The 22,500-nt window shown below is 41.9% G+C and overlaps 1 protein-coding gene across 1 annotated transcript in view; it reads left to right on the forward strand.

Annotated features, from left to right (window-relative positions):
• The first annotated feature begins 5,430 nt into the window (after positions 1 to 5,430).
• Positions 5,431 to 22,500, forward strand: part of LOC121390340 (endoglucanase E-4-like) — a 17,765-nt gene continuing 695 nt past the window's right edge. The window contains 9 exon segments of the mRNA XM_041522133.1: positions 5,431 to 5,482; positions 6,451 to 6,581; positions 6,928 to 7,129; positions 7,438 to 7,599; positions 8,197 to 8,455; positions 10,753 to 10,996; positions 13,483 to 13,633; positions 16,617 to 16,788; positions 21,005 to 21,195. Coding sequence (XP_041378067.1) covers positions 5,431 to 5,482; positions 6,451 to 6,581; positions 6,928 to 7,129; positions 7,438 to 7,599; positions 8,197 to 8,455; positions 10,753 to 10,996; positions 13,483 to 13,633; positions 16,617 to 16,788; positions 21,005 to 21,195 — 1,564 coding nt within the window.

Genomic DNA, 22,500 nt, shown 5'->3' on the forward strand with positions numbered 1-22,500 from the left:
CCACGATATATCTAAAATCCTAGCTATTTATTCAAAACTCTCAGAGACAGCGAAAATCGCCTGTGGGTACAAGGCGGTACCTCACGTATCATGTGGATTTTCCACAACCACCACGCCGGCATATTTTTCTCTGATCGTCAGACTGGCTGTCGCCATCCGCGAGCAATCCCCTGGCCATAAACAGCACTACCGGAGATATTACGTAACTACTAGCCACATGGCATCCACACCTGCGCTGGGTGTGTAATAGAAAAGCTCGATGACCGTCGCGCAAAGGTATCACGTAACAAGTTGCCCATCTGGGCTTAAGTGCAATTTGGAACTGCACAAGGCCCTCTAAAACAATTAATATCGCCACAGGCGAAAACAAAATTAAGATTGTACCGTCACACTGTGCAAAAACACAAATATCACAGCATTTTACGGATACTGAATTTTACTCAAAACTTCAATTTTGTGCCTTATTGGCCATTCTCAAAGATAATGTTACACCCCTGCACCACGGTGAGGTTACAGCACACGCAGGGGTGGCTGTAGATGCAATCTGCACACTGTGCAGAGATCGAAAAAATATTACCCCGTATATTTGAGTCCATATGGCGTAATAATATATCATACTCCGCAGACAAAGATAGAAATACACTTCATATCAGTCGCCTTTTTGGGCGAGACGTAGCCCAGTCGTAAAACGCTTGCTTGATGCGCGGTCCATGGCTACAGCAAAAACCGTGGTATGTGGCATCCTGTCTGCGAGATGATCAGAGCCAGAATCCATTGTCCATTTCGAACCCATCTCATATGATCCCTTCTGATGTTCATACAAACTTGTATTTATTTTTGTGTCCTTTTTCTTGTTTAACATTTTGGTTTCTATAAAGAATTTTAAAATATACTTACCTTGACTTTTTTGTTACTGTATAGTACTTTTCCCCACAATTCTTTGCACCGTGGTTTTACATAATTTTAATTTTTAATTTGAATAAATATATTTATGTATTTACATTTGACACACAATGGCCGATATGTATTTTTATGCTGGGATATCATTCAGCATTCCTTCTTTCCTTTCTTCCTTCCATCCTTCTTTCCTTTCTTCCTTCATTCTTTTCTGATTCACGTTCCACAAATGATGACAGCTGCAATATATGTTTACTTTTTGTGCTGGGGTGTCGTTCAACACTCCTTCCTTCCTTCCTTCATTCCTTACCGGTTTACATTCGACAAAAGATGACAGCTGCAATATATATGGAAAATGGAATTATTTCAATCGTCAATATTATGATAGGCCCCCACAGCTCACGAATAAATAATTTTGTCACCGACCTGAACACATACGTAAATGACAGCTGTTATATAAGTTTTCACGCACTTCCTTGTCGAGACACATGATTAACTAGACGCAGAGGAATCAAGATGAGGTAAGACAAGCACGCAGAATGAGTTCAAATTGCTAAAATTGTTCTGTGTTAACTGGGCTTTATCAATTAGGAAAACTAATTAACTTTTAGCAGTCGCGAGTCCAGGCGGGGATTTTTTTCGGAGGTCAAACCCCTTCCCTTTTCCAGCAAATGTTCTTTTTTCTCGATATATTTTCTGTGGAGAATGACTCGGACCAGCTAGACCAATTGCTAACGTTCCTGCACACGCAACTTGTTCGTTATGAAGAATAAGTTTGTTTTGTTTAACGACACCCCTGGATCACATTGATTAATTAATCACCGGCTACAGGCCTTGACCGTAACGTTTTCCACTGGTAGCCCACAGGGCTACCAGGTTATACAAATCTGGTAGCCCTCAGTAATAATTGGTAGCCCCATAATAAATTAAAAAAATAAGACAACATAAGACAACATAAATATAGTTGCTTAACGATCCACCACGACCGTAGAAACGATATCTGGAGTGGGGTAGAGTGGCACAGCCTCTAGTGGGGGGGGGGGGGGGGGGGACAAGTCATATATTCACCTTTATGTAGAGTAGGGCAATAAAAAAGTACATTTCCAACCTCAGTGGTTGGGGTGGGGTTGGGCGGAGAATGTTGGGGTGGGGATCAGGGTCCGGTGTTGTGGGTTTTAGGGATGCACGCACCTCAAAATAAACGCTCCGCTGTTTTAATAACCAGATCCATGGCGCTACCATAGAAAGGTATCGAATTCGAAGATCATATTCGAAGTTCTCACTGGTCAACAAGGAATATACGAAAACCCTGAGTGCCGGATCGGACCGCTGCTTCGGAATCGTGGCTCATTTGAGGAGACGTCGATACCTGCGACGGAGAGAACAAACTTTTAGGGCCCGTTTTGTTCAAATATGTGCACCAAACCGAAGTAGTCCAGTTAACCCAGGTTAGTTTACAGAATAGCATAGCATAGCACAGCATATCATATTATGACATAGTACAGCACAGCACAGCAAAACAACAGCACAGCAAAGCACAGCACAGCACGGCACGGCACGACTCGGCTCGGCTCGGCATGACTCGGCACGGCTCAGCACGGCACGGCTCAGCAAGGCAAGGCAAGGCAAGGCAAGGCACGGCAAGGCAAGGCACGGCAAGGCACGGCACGGCACGGCACGGCACGGCACGGCACGGCACGGCACGGCACGGCACGGCACGGCACGGCACGGCACGGCAAGGCAAGGCAAGGCAAGGCAAGGCGTAGCATAACATATCGTAGCGTAGCGTAACATAGCGTGGCGTAACATAGTGTAAAATAACATAGCTTTAATTAACGCAGAATAGCATAGCATGACATAATATAATAACACGTCATGACATAACACAACACACTATATTTGCATAGCATGGCATGGCTTGGCATGGCATGGCATGGCATGGCATGACACGACTGACAGCATAACAGCACAGCGTAGGATAACGTAGCATAGCATACGATAGCACAGCATGGCATGACATGGCATGGAATGTAAAAGAATGGCATAGCATAGCATAGGATAACATACATACCATACGATAGCACAACATGACATGGCATAACATGGAATATAAAAGCATGTCATAACGTAGCAGATAATAGTATGGCATAGCATATAGTTTTTAGAACATACAGCTGGTTCGTGTTATATATCAATATATGGTGGTTGTAGATCGCATATAAGACACATATATAACATAGACTTCATAGAGGCTTTTTGTGCTTTTTAAAAAATGAGTTGTTTTTTCAGTGGTTTGAGGTCACACTGAGAAAATGGTTCATGTGCTCGTATATATATATATATATATATATATATATATATATATATATATATATATATATATATATATATATATATACCAAAGCCTACTCAGTAACACTGTGTTTGCGGTTCTCGCTTTAGCCAACCGCTACTATATAAACCAGTAACACTGTGTTTGCGGTTCTCGTTTCAGCCAGCCGCTACTATATAAACCATGTAACACTGTATTTGCGGTTCTCGTTTTAGGCAGCTACTATATAAACCAGTAACACTGTGTTTGCCGTTCTCGTTTTAGCCAGCTACTATATAAACCATGTAACACTGTGTTCGCGGTTCTAACTGTAGCCAGGCTCTACTATATAAACCAGTAACACTGTGTTTGCAGTTGTCGCCTTAGCCATCCGCTACTTTATAAACCAATAACACTGTGTTTGCGGTCCTTGCTTTAGCAAGCCGTTACTTTATAAACCAATAACACTGTATTTGCGGTTCTAACTTTAGGCCATACTCTACTGTATAAACCAATAACATTGTGTTTGCGGTTCTAACTTTAGCCAGCCGCTACTATATAAACCAATAACACTGTGTTTGCGATTCTAACTTTAGCCGGCCGCTACTATATAAAGCAGTAACACTGTTTGCGGTTCCAACTTTAGCCAGCCGTTACTGTAAAAACCAGTAACACTGTGTTTGCAGTTCTCGCTTTAGCCAGCCGCTACTCTATAAACCAGTAACACTGTCTTTACAGGGCATTCTTCTTACTCAATCGCGGAATCCTGGTACGGCGGTTTCATTGGAAAACTGTGCATGACGACTACAAAGGCTGTATGTGGTTGGCAAGTGACCATGACCTTTAGTCCGGCTATCACCAGAATAAAGGTTAGTACTGCTAGCATTCGAAGCAAGGAGCTATCTTTCGATCAACTATAGTCCATCCCATCCTCCTACAGAAATGTTTTTGTTGTTGTTGTTGTTGTTTTTTTGACGTAAGAAGAAAAGTAAAAGCGTTTTCAAAAAAAAATAAATAATAATAATAAAAAAAAAAAAAAAAAAAATAAAAAAAAAAAATAATAATAATAATAATAAAATAAATAAATAAATGAAAAACAATTATGTGCAATTTAGAAAACAATCGACTCAGAAATAAATAATTTGTAGTAAATTCCATAGCATAAAACAGGCTATAAGTCAAATCAACCAATTAGCTCCATTTTCAATTTCGATAAAACATTCCAAATTATGCCACAAAATTACCTTCACGAAACTGCGCAATATTTTGACTTAATCCTACAAGGACCGGCCTCGGTGGCGTCGTAGTTAGGCCATCGGTCTCCAGGCTGGTAGGTACTGGGTTTGGATCCCAGTCGAGACATGGGATTTTTAATTCAGATGCCGACTCCAAACCCTGAGTGAATGCTCCGTAAGGCTCAATGGGTAGGTGTAAACCACTTGCACCGACCAGTGATCCATAACTGGTTCAACAAAGGCCATGGTTTGTGCTGTCCTGCCTGTGGGAAGCGCAAATAAAAGATCCCTTGCTGCTAATCGGAAAGAGTAGCCTATGTGGCGACAGCGGGTTTCCTCTAAAAACAGTGTCAGAATGACCATATGTTTGACGTCCAATAGCCGATGATAAGATAAAAAAATCAATGTGCTCTAGTGGCGTCGTTAAATAAAACAAACTTTACTTTTAATCCTACAAGACATTTGCAAATTCAATAGCACCAAAACCCAACCTTCGTCCTATACAGAACCTGGTCGGGCAGATGTTTCTCCTTGCACTCCCCCCTGTCTCTGCCACCCCAAAACCCTTTCCTGTCCTGGAAGGAGTAGTCAGCGAAAGTCTACACACCTGCGCCCTTGATAAGCGTGTGTTACAGCAGCTAGTTCTGAATGTGCACGTTGAAACCTACGACCTGACCTGACCTGGCCTGATTTGAAGTATATCCTCGTTGGTGTAGTGGTTAAGCCATCGGACTTAAGGCTGGTTACAATTGGTACTGGGTTCGCATCCCGGTACAGCGCCGATACACGATACGAATTGCTCGCATGCGAATAATCTTTTCCTAATCGCCATTACAGAGCTTGTGGGATGGAAAGGTTCATAAGCCGGCCTATGGTAGAACCGTCGTCGTGGACGATGCTGGATACAACAGAGACATCAAAGCGGGCGGTAAGGTGTGTTTCGGCTTTGACACGGCCATTAATGGCGTCCATGTTTCCAAGACAACCATGTCAATAACCGGAGTGTTTTCCAAAACCGGCAGCTGCGATTCAACTTCAGGTAAGTTTTGGACTAATATTTGTCCTTGAGCAACCCAAACAAGTTTTGGATACACTCTAGATTACTCATTCACTCACACACACCCCATATACTTTTGTTTGTTCTATAGGTAACGTGTATGCCACTAAAACCCCAATTAAAACCCCGAAAAACATTGCATAAACCAGTAACAATGTGCATGCATTGCGGTACTCAGTTTAGCCAGCCTCTACTGTGTAAACTAGTAAAACTGTGTTTGCTGTTTTCGCTTTAGTCAGCCACGACTCTATAAACCAGTGGCACTGTGTTTTCGGTTTTCGCTTTAGTCAGCCGCTACTCTATAAACCAGTGGCACTGTGTTTGCGGTTTTCGCTTTAGCCAGCCGCTACTCTATAAACCAGTAACACAGTGTTTGCGGTTCTAACTTTAGACAACCGTTACTATATAAACCAGTAATGCTGTGTTTGCGGTTTTCGCTTTAGCCAGCCGCTACTATATAAACCAGTAACACTGTGTTTGCGGTTCTAACTTTAGACAGCCGTTACTATATAAACCAGTAATGCTGTGTTTGCGGTTCTCGCTTTAGCCAGCCGCTACTATATCAACCAGTAACACTGTGTTTGCGATTCTCGCTTTAGCCAATCGCTACTATATCAACCAGTAACACTGTGTTTGCGGTTCTCGCTTTAGCCAGTCGCTACAATATAAACCAGTGACACTATGTTTGCGGTTCTAACTTTAGCCAGCCGTTACTATATAAATCAGTAACTCTGTTTGCGGTTCTCCCCTTAGCCAGCCGTTACTATATGAACCAGTAACATTGTGTTTGCGACTCTCGCTTGAGTCAGCCGCTACTACACAAACTAGTAACATTTTGTTTGTGGTTCTCGCTTTAGCCAGTTGCTACCACATAAACCAGTAACACTGTGTTTGCGGTTCTCGCTTTAGCCCCGACACCACTGTATAAACCAATAACACTGTGTTTACAGGGCATTCTTCTTACTCTATCCCGGAATCCTGGCACGGCGGCTTCATTGGAAAACTCTGCATGACAACTAAAACGGCTGAGTGTGGATGGCAAGTGACCATGACCTTTAGTCCAGCGATCACCAGAATAAAGGTTTGTACTGCTAGCACTGGTAGCACCGGCCTCGGTTAAGCCATCGGACATGAGGGCTCCCTGTACTGACTCCCACCCAGAACGAATTTTAACGATGTATGTATGTATATATATATATATATATATATATATATATATATATATATATATATATATATATATATATATATATATATATATATATATATATATATATATATATAAAGGCGACGCGACACGATACGAGTGCCTTGTAGGACAATAGCCGCAAAAAGAACAGACTGCATGGTATGGCAATGTGTGTCTTGTCAATCGGCTATTTTCCTGGCTATTGTCGATATCGTTAATAACATAATATCTATTCCAGAGCTTGTGGGATGGAAAGGTTCATCAGCCGGCGTCTGGCAGCACCGTCGTCGTGGATGATGCTGCATACAACAGAGAAATCAAAGCGGGCGGCAAGGTCTGTTTCGGCTTCGACACGGCCATTAATGGCGTCCATGTTTCCAAGTCAACCATGTCAATAACCGGAGTGTTTTCCAAAACCGGCAGCTGCAATCCAACAACAGGTAGGTGTGACACTCATTTGTTTTCCCTTGAGCCTCGAACACATTGTGGATACATCCCCCCTCACTCACATATCCTCCCCACCCCGATTTAATGTTTTTCTTTTTAGTCAGCGTGTGAGCCAGGAAAAAAACCCCAGTGACTTTGTGCATTGACTAGTAGTCCGGAGGGACGTAGTAAGTGTGGTTCTTACTACGTCCGTATCTTGTTACATAGCCTATATATAGCTGGTATTCGAAAATTATATATACAAATCCATTACTACTCCTTTATTATCGTACGCCTTTTCTTTGTATGTATCAATGTGTAGGCCGCTACAACTACAAGGACGTGTTACACAAGTCGATTCTCTTCTACGAGGCGCAGCGATCAGGTGTCCTTCCGCGAAACAATCGAATCCGTTGGCGAGGTGATTCGGCCGTTAATGATTCGTCTCCAAATGGCAGAGATCTGTCCGGGGGATGGTATGATGGTAAGTTTTAAATAAACTACTTTTAGCAAAAATATTTATGCATAAAGTTGGAATAAAGTTCCAATGTTGGAAAATGTGAAAACTATGTATTCCATTTAATAGGAAGTAATGCGGAAAAACATGAACATTTCAGATTTCCATGGCCAGGACGCTCAGTGGTCGCCTAAACCCAGAAAATCCTGTTTCTATGTAACTGCTCCAGCGATCCTTGTGCCTCCCTTGAACCACCAACAATGCAATTATCAGGCATTTTCATGGCGATCTACGAGCGACCTGCGCGTCCACTGAACCACCTGCCTGTCTCCCCTGTGCTTCCCCTGTGCAACCTATGGCAACCAACGTGATTATAGTCTATATAGGCGACCCCCGAGCAATGTTTGGGCAACCATTGAGCCTCAACTGTGCCTCCTCTGTGCCATCATCGGCGACCAACGGCAACTACGGCGATCACTGGGCGACCATTCAGCCATGCTTCTGCCTCCTAGGCGACCCTTGAGCATTGTTTGGGTGACCCCTGGCGACTGCTGGGCAACCTGGAGTGCCTGGGTATATATATATACCCTCTGAATGGCGCTTTTTCCTTCAGTTTCATCCTAGCTGCCAAAGTGAGAACATCTCCAGAAGATAAATATTTTGGGATGAACAACCAACTCCTCTTGCATACTGCCATCTTACAAGGTCACCAAGCACTGCAGGTGAACCAGATGGCCATTGCTGTCCTTAGAAGAAGGATGATAAGGCACAGAAGAAGAAGACCACGAACCTGGTGGGTCCGCCCCTGGCTGACACAACAGAGAAGGTTACAGTTCGGGGACTACAACCAACTTATGCAAGAACTGCGGCTAGAAGATGAAGGGTGTTCTACGCTCGGCTTTATAACTTACTCTTCTTTGGCTAGTGGACAAAACATTTTTACTCACCAAGCTTAAAATATTACCAGCCACACTACTCTTTTTGTATCATTTATGCATGTGTTGTAACCATCTGAACATTATACATGACTTATGCTGCAGGATTAAATAGTTTGAAACAATGAAATTGTTCAGTTTTCACTCAATCATGAATTTGAAATAAGGACCATTTCAGAATTGATCGCATGACTGCTATTTTATGCCTCATATGACTGCTATTTTGTGCCTCACATGACTGCTATTTTATGCCTCATATGACTGCTATTTTTGTGGTATCTTACACCGGCTTGTCTTACATTGTGGTATCTTACACCGGCTTGTCTTGCCTTGTGGTATCTTACACCAGCTTGTCTTGCCTTTTGGTATCTTACTCCAGCTTGTCTTGCCTTTTGGTATCTTACACCGACTTGTCTTGCCTTTTAGTATCTTACACCGGCTCGTCTTGCCTTGTGGTATCTTACTCCGGCTTGTCTTGCCTGATAGTATCTTACTCCGGCTTGTCTTGTCTTGTGGTATCTTACTCCAGATTGTCTTGCTTTGTGGTATCTTACTCCGGCTTGTCTTTCCTTTCGGTATGTTACACCGGCTAGTCTTGCCTTTTAGTATCTTACTCCAGCTTGTCTTGACTTGTGGTATCTTACTCCGGCTTGTCTTGCCTTTTAGTATCTTACTCCAGCTTGTCTTGACTTGTGGTATCTTACACCGGCTAGTCTTGCCTTTTAGTATCTTACTCCAGCTTGTCTTGACTTGTGGTATCTTACACCGGCTAGTCTTGCCTTTTAGTATCTTACTCCAGCTTGTCTTGACTTGTGGTATCTTACACCGGCTAGTCTTGCCTTTTAGTATCTTACTCCAGCTTGTCTTGACTTGTGGTATCTTACTCCGGCTTGTCTTGCCTTTTAGTATCTTACTCCAGCTTGTCTTGACTTGTGGTATCTTACACCGGCTAGTCTTGCCTTTTAGTATCTTACTCCAGCTTGTCTTGACTTGTGGTATCTTACACCGGCTAGTCTTGCCTTTTAGTATCTTACTCCAGCTTGTCTTGACTTGTGGTATCTTACACCAGCTTGTCTTGCCTTGTGGTATCTTACTCCAGCTTGTCTTGCCTTTTGGTATCTTACACCGACTTGTCTTGCCTTTTAGTATCTTACACCGGCTCGTCTTGCCTTGTGGTATCTTACTCCGGCTTGTCTTGCCTGATAGTATCTTACTCCGGCTTGTCTTGTCTTGTGGTATCTTACTCCAGATTGTCTTGCTTTGTGGTATCTTACTCCGGCTTGTCTTTCCTTTCGGTATGTTACACCGGCTAGTCTTGCCTTTTAGTATCTTACTCCAGCTTGTCTTGACTTGTGGTATCTTACTCCGGCTTGTCTTGTCTTGTGGTATCTTACTCCAGCTTGTCTTGCCTTGTGGTATCTTACACCGGCTTGTCTTGCCTTGTGGTACCATACACCGGCTTGTCTTGCCTTGTGGTACCATACACCGGCTTGTCTTGCCTTTTGGTATCTTACTCCGACTTGTCTTGCCTTATGGTATCTTACTCCGGCTTGTCTTGCCTTGTTGTATCTTACACCGGCTTGTCTTGCCTTTTGGTATCTTACACCGGGTTGTCTTGCCTTGTGGTATCTTACTCCGGCTTGTCTTGCCTTTTGGTATCTTACACCGGGTTGGCTTGCCTTTTGGTATCTTACACCGGGTTGTCTTGCCTTATGGTATGTTACACCGGCTTGTGTTGCATTTCGGTATGTTAAACCGGCTTGTCTTGCCTTATAGTATCTTACACCGGCTTGTCTTGCCTTTCAGTATGTAACACCAGCTTGTCTTGCCTTTCGGTATGTTACACCAACTTGTCTTGCCTTGTGGTATCTTAATCCGGCTTGTCTTGCCTTATGGTATCTTACTCCGGCTTGTCTTGCCTTTTGGTATCTTACACCGGCTTGTCTTGCCTTATGGTATCTTACTCCGGCTTGTCTTGCCTTATGGTATCTTACACCGGCTTGTCTTGCTTTGTGGTACCATACACCGGCTTGTCTTGCCGTTTAGTATCTTACACCGGCTTGTCTTGCCTTGTGTTACCGTACACTGGCTAACCTCGCGCCAGTCGCACATAATATATATATATAGTTGATACTCTGAGCCTAGCACAATGAATCCTAGACCCCCCCCAGCCTTATGTGTCCGATGTTTTAACCACGGAACCACCGAGGCCGGTTTTGGTTAGAGATAGTTCAGTGCATTTCAGGACTACCGACTACAAGGATGAGCTCTGCTGGGGGGCGGCCTGGTTGTACAAGGCGACTGGTGATGTGACATACATCCAACAAGCTCACGAATTCGCCTTCGCGGACTCTCGAGAATGTTCGTGGGACGACAAGATTAGAGGATGCCAGTTAATGGCGACGTCACACGACACGAGTAGCTCATACCAGAAGAGCATCGCAAGCGATGAAATCATAATGATTGTCTTATCACATTCGGTTACTCTTGTACGAGGCTATCGTATCTTGTGGGGTCGCCTTAAAGGTCCTATTTCAAAGTTTAAACAACAACATTTCATTATTTACACATACAAATGAATCGATTCATAGCATAAGCTATCCATTATTAATTGAAGAATAATAATTGTTTAAAGTCTTGTACTAGACGACTAGAGAGAGAGGGGTTTCCCGATTAAATTGTGGCGAAATATAGCATGGTCACAATTTTTGTTTCTTTCAAAAAAAAAATCCTTAGTGTGTTGAATGTGTACGCAGACAACAATGACGTCACTAGTTAATGCGTGTGACACACTCTTAAGATCCCACACCCCTTAAATAAAACAAGGTTCTATTAGTAAATGGAATTATTTGATTTGTTTTATAGGCATATAGCTGAAGGTATAATGTTACTATTTCAAAGAAAAAAATGATAAATATTTTTGAGCGAGAACCTCTATTAAGGCAAAGCGGCCTCGGTGGCGTAGTGGTTAGGCCATCGGTCTACAGGCTGGTAGGTACTGGGTTCGGATCCCAGTCGAGGCATGGGAGTTTTAATCCAGATACCGACTCCAAACCCTGCGTGAGTGCTCCGCAAGGCTCAATGGGTAGGTGTAAACCACTTGCACCGACCAGTGATCCATAACTGGTTCAACAAAGGCCATGGTTTGTGCTATCCTGCCTGTAGGAAGCGCAAATAAAAGATGCATTGCTGCTAACCGGAACGAGTAACCCATGTAGTGGCGACAGCGGGTTTTCTCTCAAAATCTGTGTGGTCCTTAACCATATGTCTGACGCCATATAACTGTAAATAAAATGGGTTGAGTGCGTCGTTAAATAAAACATTTCTTTCTTTCTTTCTTTCTATTAAGGCAACTTCGACATAGCGCCTTTAAGGAAATGAAGAATACTTCATGTACACTTACATTAATGGTCGTACGATACTCTGATGTAATTTATCTTACAGCGAAGAAGAAGAAGCAGAAAAAAACCCCTCCGGAAATGTTTGTCTAATGCCATATTATTATTACGACTCAGGTTGTACGTAGGTTTCGTTATTCCCGTAAAACAAACAACAACAAAAACAACAGACTACATGGTTGCCGCTAAATTACAAAATGTCTGACACGTAGGAAAGTCTCAGAGTAAAAGTAAAGTTTGTTTTATTTAACGACGCCACACATTGATTTTGTTTTTATCTTATCATCGGCTATTGGACGTTAAACATATGGTCATTCTGACACTGTTTTGTTTTAGAGGAAACCCGCTGTCGCCATATAGGCTACTCTTTTACGACAGGCAGCAAGGGATCTTTTATTTGCGCTTCCTACAGGCAGGATAGCACAAACCATGGCATTTGTTGAACCATTTATGGATCACTGGTCGTTGCAAGTGGTTTACACCTACCCATTGAGCCTTGCGGATCACTCACTCATGGTTTGGAGTCGGTATCTGGATTAAAAATCCCATGCCTCGACTGGGATCCGAAACCAGTACCTACCAGCCTGTAGACCGATGGTCTAACCACGACGCCACCGAGGCAGGTATCTCAGAGTAAGCCCTCTATATTAGTAGTAATAGCAGCAACAATAGTAGCAGTAGTAGTAGTAGTAGTAGTAGCATTACCAGAAACGGTATGTAGCAGTAATAACAGTAGTAGTAGCAGTATGTAGCAGTAGCAGTAGCAGTAGCAGTAGCAGTAGCAGTAGCAGCAGTAGCAGTAATAGTAGAAGTAGTAGTAGTAGTAGTAGTAGTAGCAACAGCAACAGCAGTAGAAGTAGTAGTAGTAACAGCAGCAGCAGCAGCAGTAGCAGCAGCAGCAGTAGCAGTAGCAGCAGAAGTAGTAGTAGCAGCAACAGCAGCAGCATTAGTAGTAGTAGTAGTAGTAGTAGTAGCAGCAGCAACAGCAGCAGTAGCAGCAGCAGAAGTAGTAGTAGTAGTAACAGCAGTAGCAGCAGCAGCAGCAGACGTAGCAACAGCAGGAATAGTAGTAGTAGCAGCAGTAGCAGTAGCAGAAGTAGTAGTAGTACTAGCAGCAGTAGCAGCAGCAGACGACGTAGCAACAGCAGAAATAGTAGTAGTAGCAGCAGTAGCAGTAGCAGTAGCAGCAACAGCAGCAGAAGTAGTAGCAGCAGTAGCAGCAGCAGAAGTAGTAGTAGTAGCAGCAGCAGTAGCAGCAACAGCAGAAGTAGCAGCAGCAGCAACAGCAGCAGTAGTAGTAGTAGTAGTAGTAGTAGTAGTAGCAGCAGTAGCAGCAGCAGAAGCAGCAGCAGCAGCAGCAGTAGTAGTAGTAGCAGCAGCAGCAGCAACAGCAGGAGTAATAGTAATAGTAGTAGTAGCAGCAGCAACAGCAGCAGCAGCAGCAGCAGCAGTAGTAGTAGCAGCAACAGCAGCAGTAGCATCAGTAGCAGCAGTAGTAGAAGTAGTAGTAGTAGTAGTAGTAGTAGTAGTAGTAGTAATATGAGGCTGTGTTTATTTAACAGGTTTTACTCTATGAGATTGCGAAGGAACGAAATGATGTCACTAACGAAAATACATTCAAGTCGTACATCGTTAATTTCCTGGCGGACTGGATGCCAAGAGGATCTATAAAGCAGACCCAGTGCGGCCTCGGCTGGCTACAAAAGTGGGGTTCATTGCGCTATGCAGGCAAGGGCTGTTCTAGAGGCAATTAAAGAGGGTGGGGATCGGCTGGTATCATGTCTGCATTATTTCAGGCATTCTGGATTGCTTTTCTTGTTTTTATTCAGATAAGGAAGGAAAATGTTTTATTTAACGACGCACTCAACACATATTATTTACGGTTATATGGCGTCAGACATATGGTCAAGAACCACACAGATGTTGAGAGAGGAAACCCGCTGTCGCCACTTCTTTGGCTACTCTTTTCGATTAGCAGCAAGGGATATTTTATATGCACCATCCCACAGACAGGGTAGTACATACCACGGCCTTTGATATACCAGTCGTGGTGCCCAAATAGCCCAAATGGGCCCACCGACGGGGATCGATCCCAGACCGACCGCACATCGAGCGAGCGCTTTACCACTGGGCTACGTCTCGCTCCTTATTCAGTTAAGATTCACACACACACACACACACACACACACACACACACACACACACACACACACACACTGAATTGACTACCCCGTGACAGATCCAGGATGTTTGTGGGGAAGCGGTGGTTGTGGTGGTGGTAGGGAGGTGGTTATAGTGGCCGTGATGGAGGGGGTCTACATGCAATCACCTAAGTTCGTTTTGTTTTTACTTTTTTGTTGTTGTTTTTTGTTTGTATTAAACGCGTGTGACTACACACATTTGCAATGCTTAGACACCTGTATTGAAGTAATGCTAATCTCAGACTACCAACTGTCACGGCGGAGTTGTCCAACTCGCCGCTCTCACAACTCGATTATCGTCGTCTACAACTCCTACGACCGATCAGTCATTAATCTGATCGCTCCCGTTGAGTTGAGAGTGGGGGAAAATTACAACACAACCGTCGAGATGGCCAGATTCATCGTGACACTTGGCAGTCTGAACCTAGCACAACACATCTTGAAAACATTCGGCCCATCATATATAACGTAACGAAGGACAAATCATTAAGCTACTTTAAGACATTTTCAAAACCAAGGACTGAATCAATACAAATAATGAGCCGGGGTTCGTTCGATGTGCGGTCATTCTGGGATCGATCCCCTTCGGTGGGCCCATTGGGTTATTTCTCGTTCCAGCCAGTTTTAACCCCAAACTGGCGTATCGCAGGCCGTAGTATGTATTACCCTGTCTCTGGGATGGTGCATATAAAATATACCTTACTGCTAATCGGAAGAGTAGCCCATGTAGTGGCGACAGCGGGTTTCCTCTCAAAATCTGTGTGGTCCTTAACCATATGTCTGACGCCATATAACCGTAAATAAAATGTGTTGAGTGCGTCGTTAAATAAAACATGTCCTTCATTCCAATACAAATATCAATTGCAGATATAATGGTGAAACGTGATTGATAACAACTAAAGGTATCCATACATATCAAACAATAATTAAAAGGAATATATTAAGCTAACTCAGGTTTATTTTAACTATGCTTTGAAGAACCGCGACCTTGCCTAGTGCGTATACAACTTTTAAGAGTCTAGACTTGAGACTAACAGATTCTAAGACACTAATGCCATGGCAATGCCATATAAATTGTATGCATTTTAACGTCATTACATGGGCGTACATAGGATTTTGAAAAGGGGGGTTCCAATACATAGCATTTTGAAAAGGGGGGTTCCAAAATAGATTGCAGAGATATAGGGCATATATTTCTATGTTGAGTAAATATAATAATGTCAGATATCAATGTCAGATATATTAAATTATAAAAAAAGCGATTTCAGGGGGGGTTCGGTCGAACCCATCGAACCCCCTCTATAGTTACGTCACACACTTTCTATAGTGTCCATTCAAATGGTCGACGTGGCTTTGATGTAATACACGGGCTGAGTCACAGGGCGATGGTATTTAATACAGTTACAAGCCTCGGTGGTGTAGTGGTTAAGTCATTGGCCTTAAGGCCAGTAGGTACTGGGTTCGCAACTCAGTACCGGCTCCCACCCAAAGCGAGTTTTAACGACTCACTGGGTAAGTGTACGACCACTACACCTCTCTAGTCTCTCTCTCTCTCTCTCTCTCTCTCTCTCTCTCTCTCTCTCTCTCTCTCTCTCTCTCTCTCTCTCTCTCTCTCTCTCTCTCTCTCTAAGTGTATGTGTGTGTGCGTGTCTATGAGTGTCTCTCTCGGGGGTTTTCAGAGAGTTAACTTAAATTGTCTTGTTCTTTATGCCAAGGCCTTCAGAAAAAGTGGGGATAACACTTCCAGGTTAAGTACGTTTTCTCAGCAGAGCACATTTATGCTTTTCGGTTGGCCGTCAAAAGGCTAAAATGACGATATTGGAGTTTTATGCAATAAATGATTATTTTACACCATATATGAATAATTTTTTATTGATTTCAATTGTTTGGGTGTTACTAAATATATTTGAGCATTAGTCATTGCTATAAACCTGGGTTGGGGTACAAAATTACCTTATTTTAGATATTTATACTTGGAAATCGCTTTCGATTTGAAAGTAGCTCAAAGTCTAATTACTTCTGTTAACCAATAATGTAAGCAAAGTTCCACAAATTGGCCAAAAGTTCCGTCATTAAGAACTCAGAGCAATACAGTTTTCAATTTGATACTTCGGTTTGCTGGATAATACCCATGGGGCCCATTGTATCCCTACCCTCTAAAATAAACACTTTTTATTGCATTTCGTCAAATGGCCATATCTCCTAAAGTAAGTGTCATAAGAGATATAAGCACGAAAATACGAATACTCAACAACAACAGCTCGATTCAGGCGCTTGTGCAGGAATTTTAGCGTGTTTGTGTGTATGTTTTTTTTTAAGGGGAGGGGGTTCTAGGCAATGGTAAGCGAAGTGTATGGGGTGGGGTGTCGAGACATGCTCCTCCCGAAAATGTATATAAAAAAGTAGCTCAAGCGGACTTCCTCAGGGTTCGAACCCTGAAGCCTGCACACGCGCCTTTGATTCTATTTTGAATACTACGGCCTATCAATGTTCTAATCTTGTGTCCACAGCGAACACGGCTTTGATTGCTCTGATCGCCGCCGAGGACGGCATCTAAACGACGTCATTCAGGACGTGGGCGACGAAACAAATCAACTTCATGCTTGGTGATAATTTGAACCACGGGAGCTACGTCGTTGGCTTCGGCAACAACCCGCCTGTACGGCCTCATCACAGTAGTAGGTGCGTGTCTATGTATACCTTGTTATCTAAATAATTGTGTTCTCTCTCATAGCACAGGGCTAACAATTCGGCCCTTTTCACGAGAATCCATGTGGATTCCCACAGAAGCAGTCCACGGGAATCCTCTGATTCTAAACATTTTCAGACAACTTTATCAACAGTGTTAGTGTATAAAATCATGTGTCATATGCTACTAACTGTATATGGATTAGTGTGTATAAGACAACCCTTACTATTTACCGGAAAGAACAACCAGTTTGTCAGTAACAGTGTATCCAAGTTTAAAGCACAAAAGAAACCCAACCCCCCACCCTCACACCAAAAAACCAACAAACAAACAAAAAAACCCCACCCCCCCCCCCCCCAAACAAAAACCCCAAAAAACAACCAACCAACAAAAAAAACACAATAAAAAAAAACACAACAAAAACAACAAAAACCCACAAACAAAACAACAAACAAACAAACAAAAATGTTTTTGTACTAACGGTTTTTTACTTGTCGTTTCCATTTTTCTTTACAGTCAGTTTTTGTAGGTGTCTTACCAGCCCCAAGTTCAGCCAGCAAATGTTTGGCTAACGTTCGCGAACTAATTAATTGGTTCCCAACGTAGCCATTTGGTTTACTGTGAAGCAATAAACCAGCCCGGCGGACGTTTTTCCGCTTGGTCTGGCTGAACGCAGCCCAGGTTACTTTTCGAAGATTACTTATTCGTAAACAGCGCATGGGATACTTTTGCCGATGTATTTTGCGCATTGGTTCAATGTTTGTATGGATATTACTGAAGTACATTTCCGCTACCAACAAAAATATTTATTTATTAAAAAGAGCAGGTAATTCAAGGTTATCAGCGAACTAACATAGAAATGTTTGATGTATTACTATATTTGGCACACTACTGTCTAATGTTATTATGTAAGAACTGAACAAACATGTTCCTTTCGGTTCTCTTCGTTGGCAATTTGGTTCATAGAAATGGACCAACCACCGCTTGGCCCCAGGCCAGACTATTCTCGATAAACCTTTATGTTTAAAAATGCACGGATTCGAATGTATGCTACGCTTTTGAAGCCAGTTTAAACTAAAGCTTGATAACCAGACTATTTTTATTTTTTTTATTATTATTATTATATAATTCTGTAACGTTTTACTGACTGATTATTGAATTTAATAAACTTTTGGAAATATTTCACCCGAATCCAAATAGATTCGGATATTTTATGCTTGCTCGAATCCTGGCGCGAATCGGATTCGGAGATTTGCGCGAATGTTTAGCCCTGTAGCATAATGAGAGAAACAACAACACTGTAACGGAACATGCTCTTAATTTGTTTTCGCCCGTGGCGATATTAATTGTTTTAGAGGGCCGGTGCAGTTCCAAATTGCACTTAAGCCCAGATGGGCAACTTGTTACGTGATACCTTTGCGCGACGGTCGTCTAATACACACCCAGCCCAGTTGCGGAGCCAAGGTGGCCAGTAGTTACGTAATAACTCCGCTAGTGCTGTTTATGACCAGGGGATTGCTCGCGGAATGGCGACAGCCAGTCTGACGATCAGAGAAAAATATGCCGGCATGGTGGCTGTGGAAAATCCACATGATACGAGAGGTACCGCCTTGTACCCCCAGGCGATATTCGCTGTCTCTGAGAGTTTTGAATAAATAGCTAGGGTTTTAGAGATATCGGGGAGAAATATATTGGAAGGCACCAGGGAACGTTAGTCCGTTTGGACTTGGTAAATATCATTTCTGCTCTGTTGTATAACCTTGATGTGATTGATGTGACTTTAAATATTTTAATACTGTATTATACCAATATTATTTAGACGGTGCTGCCGGTCATCTGACGCAGTAATCTGTAGGCTCACTGTCCTAAATAATTATAAAAGCTTAACCAGTCATCCTAGAGGACCTAGGTAAACTGTAGGTTATTGTCTTTATTGTGATAGGTACCAGTATTAATTCTGTGTTACAAGGTTACTGAATGAGTAGTTAAGGGTTAATTAAAAATTAACCAGTTAGGAATAGAGTTGTAATTCCTTTATTAATTAAGTTCTCCTGGAAGCGTTTCTCAATTATCACACGTGTGGGTGTTGTGTCACGGTGAAGTGATTAGCATATTGTGTAAACTAGACACCTAGAGATTAACTAATTAAGTGATTAGTTCTGGGTTGTTATTATTTGTTGTTGTTAATTAACTACTGCGGCAGTACATTGGTCTGCGTAGGTTAATACAGATTCCAAAGTGTATTGTGTTTTTGTTGTGTTTTCCAGTGAACTAAACGTGCTGTATTATATATACTTTATATAAGATATCGTCTCTGATCATACCTAGACTAGCCATTAGGGTATAACCGCCCGTTACAGAGAGATCTAATAGTTATACAGCTAGGAGAGATATTTGGACAATCGTGTTTCATTCAGTTACGGGTATTGTAGGATCCCCGTGACAAACACAATTCGAGTACATTGATTTATTTATTAATCATCGGTTTTTGGATGCCAACCATTTGGTAATTTTGATATATAAAGTCTGTTTGTTTTGTTGAACGACACAACTAGATCACATTGATATATTAATTATACCTTGTTCTCTAAATAAACGTATAATCTACCATAGCATAATGAGACAAACAACGCCACAACTAGAGCACATTGATTTATTAATCATCGGTTTTTGGATGTCAAACATTTGGTAATTTTGACATCTAGTCTTAGAGGGGATACCCGATGGATTTGTTTTGTAGCAGCAAAGGATATTTTATATGCACCATCCCGCAGACAGGATAGCACATACCACGGTCTTTCATATACCAGTGGTGGTGCACTGGCTGGGACGAGATGTTGATATATAGTCTTACAGAGGAAACATGCAACAAGTGTCCATTAAGTAGCCTGGGATCTTGTATATGCACCACCGCACAAACAGGATAGCACATTAGGCTATTTCTCATCCCAGCCAATGCAGCGCGACTGATATTACAAAAGCTGTGATATGTGTTGTCCTGTATGTGGGATGATGCATACTAATTGAAAAATGTAGCGGCTTTTTCCTTTAAAACTATCTGTTAGAATTACAAAATGTTTAGCATCCAGCATGAAAGTGCTCCAGTGGAGGGGTTAAACAAAACAAACTTTACTTTTACCATTGATGGAGGTATTGGTTGCAACTACTCTTTGCTGTCAATCTTTCTCTGATCTCTTACTTCTTTTGGTCACTTTAAATCGTTGAACAAAAATAGTTTCCACGGAAACCATCTTAACATTATATGTATCACTTTCTCTATGTTATACACGTTGAAAACCAAATAGTTGACCTATAATAATGTACCTGTACATGTGTAATATGCCGATGATGATAAACATGTTAATGTTGATACTGGTGACAATAATGTTAATTTTGATATTGATAAATATGATGACCATAATGATGATGCTGATGATGATAAAATGTTTAATGTTGATACTGATGATGATGTTAATGTTGATAATGATGATGATAATGATCATGATGACGATGGGATAAAAATGTCATTGTTGATGCTGCTGCTGCTGCTGATGATGTTAATGTGGATATTGATGATGATGCCGATGATGATAAACATGTTAACGTCTATACTGACGATGACATGCCGATGTTATTTGTTGATGATGATGATAATAATGACGATGATGTTAAACATTTTAATGTTGACGCTGATGTTGATATTGATGATGATAATAATCATGATGACGATGATGATAATCATTTTGATGATGATGACGATTATGTTAACGTTGATATTGATGATGATGATGACGATGATGATAAACATTTTAATGTTGATGCCGATGATGGCATGCTGATGTTAGGTTTGATATTGATGATGATAATGATCATGACGACGATGATGATAAAATTTGTATTATTGATGCATATGTTAATATTGATAATGATAATAATTATAATGCTGCTAATAATAAAATGTATAATGTTAATGCTGATATTTTTAATGATAATGAACATGAAGATTCTGACGATGATGATGTTGATGATGATGATGATTGTGATGATTATATGAAGACGATATCGCAGCTTTGTGTTCTGCTATTGTTGTAGATGGATATGATGAACACAACCTCATACAAACAAACAACATAAAATAAAATAAAATAAAATATTATAATAATAATTAAAAAAATAATAATAATAAAAAATAAAAAATATAATTTTCAGTTCTTGTCCAGACAAGCCTGCCCCATGCGGCTGGAACGAGTACAACAGCCCCGACCCTAACCCGCAGACCCTGTACGGGGCGCTGGTGGGTGGACCCGCCCTGAACGAGTCGTACAAAGACGTGCGCAGCGACTACATCCAAAACGAGGTAACGAACGACTACAACGCTGGCTTCCAGTCCGCATTAGCTGGTAAGTACTGGTCCGAAATCACGTTCATATTTAGGCTGGTTTTGTTTAAAACGAGTACTCTGGCATAATAATAATAACAACACTAATAATAATAATAATAATAATAATAATAATAATAATACACAAACAGTAGCAAAAACGAGCAACCTAGATCGACGGTACACACTTTGCTATACGTGACCATAAAAAAAGTACAGAGCCTGTTCGTTTCGCATAGGGGTGTCTGGATTCTTCATGTAGCGTTGGCACTGGTTAAAAACATGTAAGTTTAATGTCATAACTCAACTCGGGAATAATCAAACTAAACGTCTGTGGCATCAGATTTAGGTGGGGAAATATGTATTTTAGACACAGTAGCTTGCAACCATTTGGTTGTCGAGTTTTGCCAAAACATTACATAGACATTCCTCTAGTCTTACCCCACATATTAATATCAATGAGGGGTAGGGCTGGAGGTGACTTGAGACACGAGAGTGAATTCGTTTAGAAACCATTGATTTCAATTGCTGCATCCTAACCGCACGCGTACGGCGCGACAAATTCATGTAGTCGAGCGCTCGACACAACACCGATAGGAACACGACACGAACGAAAAACATATTATATTAACTAATCAAACAACAAGCTGTACCCTTACAGGCTGCGAGCGACGCGAGCGATGCGAGCGATTATTTTAAAACTCGTTGATTTCAATTGCAGTATCCTAACCGGAAGCGTGCGACGCGATATATTTATATCTTGCGTCGCACGTGTCCAGTTAGGATACGGCAATTGAAATCAATGATTTCTAAAATAAATGCTCGCATCGCTCGCGCTCGGTTAGGATACAGCTTTACTTGGCGGTTTCAACTGTTGATAACATTTTTAAAAAGAAGGCAGTCGTTATGGGCGCGTCTAGTTAGGATATAAATATCATCGCGTCGCTTGCATCGCTCGCGTCGTACGCGTCCGGTTAGGATACAGCTTAATAGGCGATACATTTAATTTCGCAGACAACCGCTTCCGGTCGTGCTGCTGGCGCTCCTTTACACTTGCCAGCGCGGGAGGTCCCCTCTTCCACCCACCCAACAATTGTTTTGTCCTGGACCCTGTTCCACGAAGCTATCTTAGCACTACTATCGCCATAAATACCTATCATAGCGACCTTAATGTTTGTCTACAATCGCCAGCCCGTTCCACGACGCGGTGTAGCTTACTATCGTCGTAAATTACTGTGAAAATGTACAATAGGTACGAGCAGTTGTAAGCCACTAACGTTGATGTCAAATGGCAGTTAGATGATGATTTGTAACAAAAAATTTGTAA

The sequence above is a fragment of the Gigantopelta aegis genome, chromosome 15 (genome assembly GCF_016097555.1).
Source record: "Gigantopelta aegis isolate Gae_Host chromosome 15, Gae_host_genome, whole genome shotgun sequence".
Classification (NCBI taxonomy): domain Eukaryota; kingdom Metazoa; phylum Mollusca; class Gastropoda; order Neomphalida; family Peltospiridae; genus Gigantopelta; species Gigantopelta aegis.